The sequence below is a fragment of the Moschus berezovskii genome, chromosome 7, assembly GCF_049115385.1.
Source record: "Moschus berezovskii isolate FMDL1 chromosome 7, NW_MosBer_1.0, whole genome shotgun sequence".
Classification (NCBI taxonomy): domain Eukaryota; kingdom Metazoa; phylum Chordata; class Mammalia; order Artiodactyla; family Moschidae; genus Moschus; species Moschus berezovskii.
The window spans coordinates 83,474,014-83,482,918 of NC_142466.1; the positions used below are offsets into that span (position 1 = coordinate 83,474,014).

Consider the following 8,905-nt stretch of genomic DNA (forward strand, 5'->3'; position numbering starts at 1 on the left):
CATAAAATAGTAGGAAGTCCCATGAGATACTTTTGGAATCTTTTGGAATCTTCTAAGGTTCAAGCGATTAAGCGTCTTGCCCAAGTACACTCAACACTGTATCGATGTGGCAGGATCGGGATTTGAACTCAGGCAGTCTGATTCATGAGACTGAGTTCTCCTATTCATGGCCTTTGCTATTCTGTCTTCCTCTCTGAAAACCCCTGGCCCAACAACAGTCTGTGTATACCACATAATTCCCCTTCCTCCCCAACCCACAGACCCAAACAAGAAGGAGAGGAGGCACTGGAGAGGGAGGGATCGCAGCTTTATTATCCAGAAATGAACTGAGGGACATCTCTTTCACAACAACCCAACCCTTCCCGTCACCTGGCTCCTGAAGAGATGCAGGTCTGACTCGCGGAGGTGGCGTTCTAGAGATGATATTGGCACAGGGGAGCACATGAGATGATGGGAAGAACTCTTATTATTATTGGGGGAAGAACTCTTTGGTAGATGCTGCTGGAGTTGGCCAGGGAGGAAGTGCCCTCCTTTTGCAATGAGGTAGATGTAACATCAAAAGAAATCTCTTTGGCTTCAAGTCCATATGGCAGTGGGGGGGGGCGGGGTGGGTAGTGGTCACCTCCCAGGGCTGGGTCCTAGAATGGGCACGCTGGAAGACTGGGTCTTCTTCCCCCTCAGCAATGGGGTCGGGACTCTCAATTTCAAGTAAGAGTTCTCAGGGTGAGGTGCTGGAAGGGGGCCCTGTCGGGAGTGGGGGTGCAGGGTTGGTTGGGCCCTGGGAAGCTGGTATAGGCTGGCGACGGGCAAAGAGGACACCTAGCAAAGAAATGAGGAATTGGTAGAGGGCAAAGACAAGCAGGAAAAGGTAAGGCAAAGAAATAGAAAAGGGAAACAAAAGTCAGTGTCCTGACTGCTAGAATATCACACACAAAGCCCTGTCACAACCAACGAGGACAAGTCCCTTGAGTCAGTTAGAGACTCTTGTGCCAATATAGATACCCTCCAACATGTAAACACATTTACACTGATACACAAGCCCATGATGAGACATCCCATGGTATTCATGCCAGAGAGGTCATGCCTTGGACCCCATGCCATGTAGACATGCCCTTTAATCCAGGCCAGTGTAGCAATCCCCTGAACCCCATGTTACCCATGCAGGTTTGGATATCCCTGAACCTCATGCTAGTAGAGAAAGTCTAAAACCTCCATGCCGGCATAAATACCCCTGACCTCATGCGAACAGAAACAGCCTACTGGACCCATACCAGTGTAGACCACCCCGTTGATCTCTAGGGCCATGTTGATACTGCTGATACCAGTGCCTGCCAGACTGAGAGGCCCATCCAGCCGGTCTTCTGTCCCGAAGGGAGCAGGGAAGTCATATTTTGGGGAATTAGATTTCAGCTACAAGCTCCCCCCTCCATCCCTGTAGACAGCCCCCATCCCACTTCAGCCCCACACCTGTAATCACAGAAGTGTCTGCTGAGGGAACTATCTGCCCCACCTCCAATGTCTATTGGGTGATGAGTCTGTCCTCCCTCATTCCACAGGCCCTAAGCCCTCTCAGCAACAAGTCCCTCCTCACCCCTAAGGGGAACCTTGCCACGGGACAGGAAACTGGGGGGTGCACTGTGTCGAGGTAGGTCCATGGGCCCCATCAGCACAGCCCTCTTCTCTGGGGGTTCCTCTGGTGCCACCTTCTCACGTGCAGGTCCAAAGGCCAGGTCCACAGGCAGTGCCAGTCGAGGGGTGGGAATTCTGCTCTCCTCTGAAAAAAAAGATCAGTTAGCTCCCCTGGCCCAAACAACTCTGTCCCTGCATCTAATTCACCCCACAGGCCTGGGACCAAGGGAGGTTACCCAAGTTCAAGCACCAAATTCAATCTCCCCTCCCATCCAGTCTCTTCCCAGCCAGTTCCATTCAGGCTCTGAAGCTGAAGAGCTCAAAAAGGCCAATATACCTGACTAGGTTGGTCCAATTAGGGGGATTCCCTTGCTTTTGATTGTTAAATAATTCAGGAAAAATAGCAGGGATAAACCACATGCAGATAGAAGCCATCAGTGAATAGGTGTGGAATGAAGCTGCTCTGGATAAAGGACCTTTCCCTGAGCTTCAGCCCCACACGGCGCGGCAACCCATACCCCAGAGCTCCTAACGTTTCACTGATCCCAAACATCACGACACCTAAACCTTAGCATGCACCAAACCTCAGTGCGCATCAGTTCTTCCTGTCCCCATACTTCGATGCCTCCCAGACCTCAGAATTCCCACATTTTAATGTTCCCTTTATCTCAGCACCCTTCTAGGCCTCATTTCAGTTCAGTTCAGTTCAGTCGCTCAGTCGTGTCCGACTCTTTGCGACCCCATGAATCTCAAAATTCAGCCGCTCTACCCTCACACCTTTCTTAATGGGGCTCGCGCTTAGCTGCGCGCAGGCGTGGGCCGGCAGGCCGGAGGCGGGGCCATGAGCAGAGCGTGGGCCGGGAGTGGGCGGGGCTGGCCCGGGCTCAGGGGCGGGGCCAGGAGTGCCCCGAGGTGGCTGCCCAGCCAGGCCGAAGAGCGGGGCTGCGGTGTAAGCCTGACGACGGCCCTCGCGCCGGTTGCTGTCGATGGCAGCCTGGAGCTCCCCAGGGGAGCTGAGCGCCCGCGTCTCGCATTCGTACGGGTACAGATACTTCATGTACCTAGGAGCGGACGGGGTTGGGTGGGGTGGGAGGCTGGACCCAGCTGATAACGCCTCACACCCGGACAAGAACACTCGGGGGGACCCCCCAAGCCCCCGGCCCCCGGCCCCCAGCTCCCGCGCCTCGCTCCCACCGCTCTCGCGCGCCTGGCCTCACTGGGTGCGTAGAGTGAAGGCGGCCGACGTGATGGTGGTGGGCAGGCTGAGGCCGCGTGTGACCTCCCGCCACACCTTGCGATTGATGACTTCCACCAGACCGCCCTTAGCCGTCACCAGGCGGAACAGCGCGTACAGGTCCAGAACCTGCTTCGCCATGATGGGCACACGGTTCACGGGTGTCCCTGCAGAGAGTCAGGACACTGAGACCCTGTCTGCCGGCATCCTCAGAGAGTGGAGGAATCGGCTGCCTGGACCTATCTTGGCGAGGCCCTGGCGATGGGGAGGTGGGATTGCAGGTGGGGCCCACAGCCCCCAGAGCCTCCACTGTAGCAGGAAGGACGGGAGGCTAGACTAGAGGGTGGCAAACTTCTTCTGTAAAGGGCCAAATAAATGGTAAATGTTTTAGGCTTTCCGGGCCAGTCTCTTAGAGCTACTCCATTCTGCCATTGCAGGCTGAAAGGATATTTAAAGGAATAGAATATAGAGGATATTTAAAGGAATGAACGCGGCTCTAGTCCAATAAAACTTTATTTACACACTCTTAAATTCAAATTTCACACGTCCAGAGAGGTTATTCGTCTTTCAAATTTTCCCCTTATTTAGATTTGGCCTCCTGGCTTTAGGTTGCCGCCCCCTGGGGTAGACCATAGGAAGGACTTCCTGACATGCTGAAGAGTCAGACTCCTCTAAGCAGCGGCCCCGGGGTGGCTGCAGAGGCCGGGGGATAGTGAATGGAAGAAGCAGCCCCCGCCGCGGCTCGCCGACTCCGCAGTCCCCGCCGCCCCCGCAGGCCGGTCCTGACAAAGGGGCCTGTCTGCGCTGAGCGATGGGCCCCAGTTAATTCCTTACCGATCTCGGCCCCTTCCGCTGCCGCCTTTGGACCCGAACAATTAGCTGCGGTCTGATTAATGGGGGGAAATTATCGGCCCCGCGGGACACCCTCCCCCGCACAGGGATCAGAGTAAGGCAGGGACCTGAGGGAGGCAGAGCTGGGGGGAAGAGAGGCTGGGATCTGCTCAGACCTCACTACCCCACCCAGTGGAGGGGATACCAGGAGGAAGGGGCAGGGAGGGGACATTGGGATCAGAATGACCCAGCCTTCCTGGGGAGCAAAAGGCCCTGGAGTCCCACTGAGGGTCCCTGATTGGGAAGGGACCTGCGCAGGGTGCTGGCCTGGCCCTGGGGTGGGGGCCTGAGGGACTTTGGCTGCCAGCTGCACTAAGGGGTGGGGGGGCCAGTGCAGCCAGTTAATTAGCAGCTTATCAGGCCGCTCTAGGAGTGAGTTAATTAGCTTTGTAGAGAGAGATAATGAGTCAGTCTTCTGGACCCATGAATCTGGGGAGAAGCTGAAGTGATGGACTGCCACCCACCCTGATCCCTTCATGGACCCTTGTTGCATTCACTTCTGGCTCTGAGATTTCTGGAAAGGAATTCCTTCTCCTCCACAGCACCCCCTACCCCTCAAGAAGTCCTTCCTTGCGTCTAATTCCAGACCTTCCTGCTGCAAAACACATTGGATGTTTCCTGCCTGAAGCAAGGGGAGACTGAGGAGAGACAAGGCTGAAGGAAGGGCCAGGGAAGAGAACCAAGGCACTCCCAGTCCCCCAATTCTGGAAACCCCCACACCCCAGGCCAGCCCCCTACCACTTCACCCTCCCACCTTCCCAATTGATCCCACACTCATTAACCTGCCAGCGGGCTGCCCACTAATTAATCCCTGGGTGGAGAAGGGGGGCAGGGTCAGAGGTTAAAGACGCTATTGAGGACCCAAAGGATAGGTGCTTCCAAGCCCAGATCTCTGCAAAGAGGACCCAAACTGAGGACTAAATCCTGGGGTTTCCCTTCCTTGAACCTGGTACGTGAGGGTCCCTCCGTTACATCAACCCACTCACCCCTCTTCTGCATGAAGCTAAACAGGTCATCCAGAAATTCTTTCCTCTTGGGGTCTGCATCGAGCTCGTACAGCTGGGGAAAAACTGAGGTCATTTCCCAGCTCTGTATCCCCCGCCTCCCACTGGGACCCCCTTCAACTCCAACCCCTGGATAAAGGACCCCAGCTGAAGGGGCAAGGAGGTTCTGAAACATAGAATTCCTGAGAGAGCATTGAGCTCTTTGCCCTGGGGGCAGGTAGGGACACTTTTATTTTTCCCCCTGATACATACAGACACCCTCTACTGGTTAATAGTGCTGTGCCCTGGGCAGTTAACACCACCCACCTCGGGAGTAAGGGAAGAGAAAGCTGCAGAGGTTCTGCCTGCCTTTCAGAGCCCCAGGGAGGAAGTCAGGTTGGTGCTGTGTTCTCATCGAGGAAATTGAGAGATATGGCTGAGTCACTCATTCACTCATTCATTCGTGCAAGGGCTTCTTGCTGATCACACGTCTGTGCGCCAAGATTGGGGATGAGGGGCAGAGATGCCTCTAACCCATCCCTCTAGCAGGGTGGATGCTCAGCAAAGCTGGATTGAGACCTAGGGCCTCTCAGCCCACATTCTGGTCTGATTTCCCTCCAGGAACAGTTTCCTTCACTTCAAAAGTTACCACAGAGCCAATGGCTCTGGACCACCCAAGACCTGTAGGGTGAGGACTTGAAAGGCCAGGGATCCTCCCATCCCTTCTCAGTCACCTACTTCCAGTATCAGCTCTCAAATACCCCAAGGAGGGACAATCCCTAAGGCAACAGTGTATTTTACCCAAGTAACAATCCCTGAGAAACACTGACAGGTAACACTCCATTCCCCAATAGTAACTCTCAGAGTAAAAAAATACCTATGAGTAACAAACCCCAGAGATGCACCTTTAGATCTACACTCCCACCAGAACTGAGCCCTAAGTCTTAGATGGATACCTGCAGATAATATGCATGCTTTCCAAGTAATAAGCCTTTGAATACACCTAGGAGAAATAGTCACTAGAGCCACATCTCCAGAGTAACAGAGCCCTGAGAAACAGTCCAAGTTTTACACAAAAGCCACAGAGTCTAACCACAGATTAACACTTCGGGAAAATACCCCAAACCAACTCCCTATGAGTAACACCACCAGAATAGCACACCTAGAATCAGTGCCTTGCATAACACCTTCTAATGACAGCCTAGAGTAGTGCCTTCGAATAACATCCAGATGGGTTCTGAGGGGATGAAGAGCCTCAAATTAAGGCGCTGTGAGTAAGGTCTTGTCATTCCCAGCTGCCCAGGGGCCCTTCAGTCCCACTGTGATTGTCGTGGTCATCATGGGCTGGCAACTGTCACCCCACAGGACTCAGGCCAGGAAGAGGATTTGGATGGGGAGAAGGGGACAAGAAAGAGACGAGGTGGATATCAGCTTGCCAAAGGAGTGGCAACCTTCACTCCACTTTTAAAGACAGAGGTGGGCAACCCAGGACACCCCGACTGGTCCCTGGACTCTGACCTTGTGACTTGATGTGGAGAAGGAGGCATAGTGCTGGCACTGGAATCCCCAGTTCCCAGAGCCCCCTCCCTCAGAATTCTTGAAGACTCCTACACCCCTCCCACTTGCCCTTCCAGCCTCAACAACAAGTGCCTTCAGTCTGTCGGCCTCCATTTTTCTGGGTGTCTCCTGCACCTCATGGTGTGCGCCTTCTTTCCATCTCTCAGCGAGTCTGTCTCTCCCTCCCTGTCACTGTCTCTCCCTGCCTTCCCACTGCCTCTCTCCAGATCTCTATCCCTGTCCTTCCATCCTGCAGAGCGCAGTGGGGGTGGGTGTGCTATTAATCCCCTTGCTCTGTTTTGCCCAGAGTAGGAAGGGGGAGGGCCTGACATTGAGGGGGTCCTACCTGCTTGAACTGCTCCTCGTAGGTCCACTCGTGGGGATGAGGTCCAGGGGGCTGGCTGGAAGGTGAGCTGCTGCCCCGGGTCCCTGGCTGGCTCTCCTCGGCTGCCTCATCTTCTGCCCCAGCTTCTTCTTCCTCCTCATCTTGGCCATCCTCTTCTTCCTCAGCTCCAACCTCCCCCAACCCCCTCTCAGGGGCCTCCAGGGTGCGGGATCCAGGAAAAGAAGGCCCTGGTGGTGCTGGTGGGTGTGGAGGGGCCAATGGCCCCACCCCCTGGGCCAGCCTGGCTGCCTGCTGTCTCTGCAGGGCTTCCATGACAGCTTCCAGGCGCAGTCCCCCCACGGGTGGAGGGGCTGGCACCAGGCGGGGCCCTGAGGAAAGGGCTGCCTGTGGGGGAGGGAATGATGGGTGTTGGATCCAACCAAGGGGAGGTGGTCATGGATTCAGGGAAGCACCAGGGCGGTCATGAAAAGTCAGAAAGATTGCCTTCTCAGAAATCCACCGAGAGGTAAAAAGAGCAGGAGAGATAGGAACCGGGCCCAGAGAGACAGAAACGGACATTGACAGAGCACAGGTAGAGATTGAGCAGATCAAAGAAGGTGACAAGGACCAAGAAACAGAGAGAAATGGAGGGGAGGGCGAGAATGACAGGGAGACGTGCGGATAGACGTGGAGACGGGACCGAGAGACGGGGAGAGACAAGAGACTGCGAGGAACCAAGGTGGAGAGAGGCAGAGATCTCAGGCAGAGACAGATGGGGAGAGATGAGATTAATAGAGACATCAGATAGAGAGACTGGGAAGGTAGGAGATAGAGGATCAAGAGATAAATTTCAAAGACCTGAGTGACAGGCTGTCCAGGGAGAGTCACAGAGAGACAGGCAGACAAATCGTAAGACGAGGGTAGAGAGGGACCAGAGAAGACCGACGCAGCAGGAGACAGAGACAGAAGAAAGAGATTATACAGAGACAGGGCAAAACAGTAAATAGCCAAGGGGAAAAGGCGGACACGGGGCAGAGAGGCTGAGGACTAGAACCGAGGAGGAGCGGGAACAGAGGATCCCCGGGACAGACCCCAGGGGACGGGGCCGGGGACGCCGGGGTCTCCTCGCCCGCTCCCTGGCTCCCAGCTGCCATACTCACCAGCCTGGCGCGGCCCGCTGCCCCCGTAGTCTCCACGGCGCTCCCTCCGTTCAGCCCGCCTCTCGGGCGGCCCCTGTCGCGGCTCGGTTCCCTGCGCAGGGTCCCCTGCCGTGCGCTCCTGCCGCCGCGCGCCCCTCCGGCCTCCGTGCGCTCACTCGCTGCTCTGCTGGCGGCGGCCGCGAGGGCGGGACCCGAGCGGGGCAGGGCGGGCGGGGAGGCATGGGGAGGCCCCGGGAGGCGGGTGGAGGGGGCTCTGCGGCTTCCAGCCCCCCAACAGGTGTCTCCCACCCTCCATGCAGCCAGACTGGGGGAGGAGAGGGCGCTGGAGAGCTGCTGGGGATCGTGCAAAGGACAGTGAGGCGTCCCTCATCACTGAACTCCGGTCCGGGGTCCTTCCCCGGCCGCACACGTCCGGGGGTAGGGGCCCCACACCAGTCCCTCCGTGCCCGGCATCCGAACACCAACATTCGTGTTCACACACCAACACATCCTGTCCCTAGTTCAAGGCACACAGCTGCCGAGTCTCACACACTTGGCTACAGGGATGCTGTGGCGCCAATGCCTAGGCTGCCTGTGATCAGGAGGGGAATCACTGCGGGTTCTGGGGTGACGGGTGCAGGGCCTGGACTGAACAGAAACTTCACTCTGCCCTGCCTAGGTGCTGGCTCCAGCTGCAGCCACGCTGCAGCTTGCACCATACTCGCACATGGTGAGCTCACTTCTGCACTCACACACTCAGAGGTCTCTGAGCTGATCGCACACCAACATCAGGGCATACCTGCAGGTACAAAGCTACACCGCGTTTAGCTCTTTTGACTTTTAGTATGGAAAATGTCAACATATTCCCAAGAAGAGTGGCTAGAATAATGAGCCTCTGGCACTCCTCACAAATTTCAAAGGTGATCAGATTTTGCCCATTTTTCCAGACACCCTCCAACCCGTGTTTGCATAACTATCTCCAACTGCTCCAGGCTCACCCCACCCCCAGTTATCCTCCAGAAGAGGAGATGCCATTCCTTAGCAGCCTGGACCCCGCTCTTAAGCACCCTCACACATTCCACAGTTTCTTCCTATGCCCAAGGAAATCGACCTACTAAAAGCACCGAGGGTCACCCAGAGGGATGCC

At 55.9% G+C, this 8,905-nt stretch overlaps 1 protein-coding gene across 1 annotated transcript; it reads right to left on the reverse strand.

Annotated features, from left to right (window-relative positions):
* Positions 1–351: 351 nt before the first annotated feature.
* ARID3C (AT-rich interaction domain 3C) lies at positions 352–7,799 on the reverse strand. Its single transcript, XM_088837726.1, has 7 exons — positions 6,641–7,799; positions 4,741–4,813; positions 2,847–3,030; positions 2,407–2,690; positions 1,592–1,774; positions 1,272–1,361; positions 352–819 (listed from the first exon to the last, which is right to left on the reverse strand). Exons 1-7 carry the CDS (start codon positions 6,950–6,952, stop codon positions 719–721), a joined length of 1,227 nt encoding a protein of 408 aa, XP_088693852.1. The 5' UTR covers positions 6,953–7,799; the 3' UTR covers positions 352–718.
* Between the last annotated feature and the right edge of the window lie 1,106 nt (positions 7,800–8,905).

Bases quoted from the DNA above. Each gene is read 5' to 3' on its own strand.
- ARID3C (XM_088837726.1), bottom strand. From the start codon at position 6,952: ATGGAAGCCCTGCAGAGACAGCAGGCAGCCAGGCTGGCCCAGGGGGTG. The intron at 1,775-2,406 runs GTGTGAGGGTAG...CTTTTTTTTCAG, and splicing joins CGCGAGCCCCATTAAGAAAG to AGGAGAGCAGAATTCCCACC. The intron at 1,362-1,591 runs GTGAGGAGGGAC...CCTTCGGGACAG, and splicing joins TGGCAAGGTTCCCCTTAGGG to AAGACCGGCTGGATGGGCCT.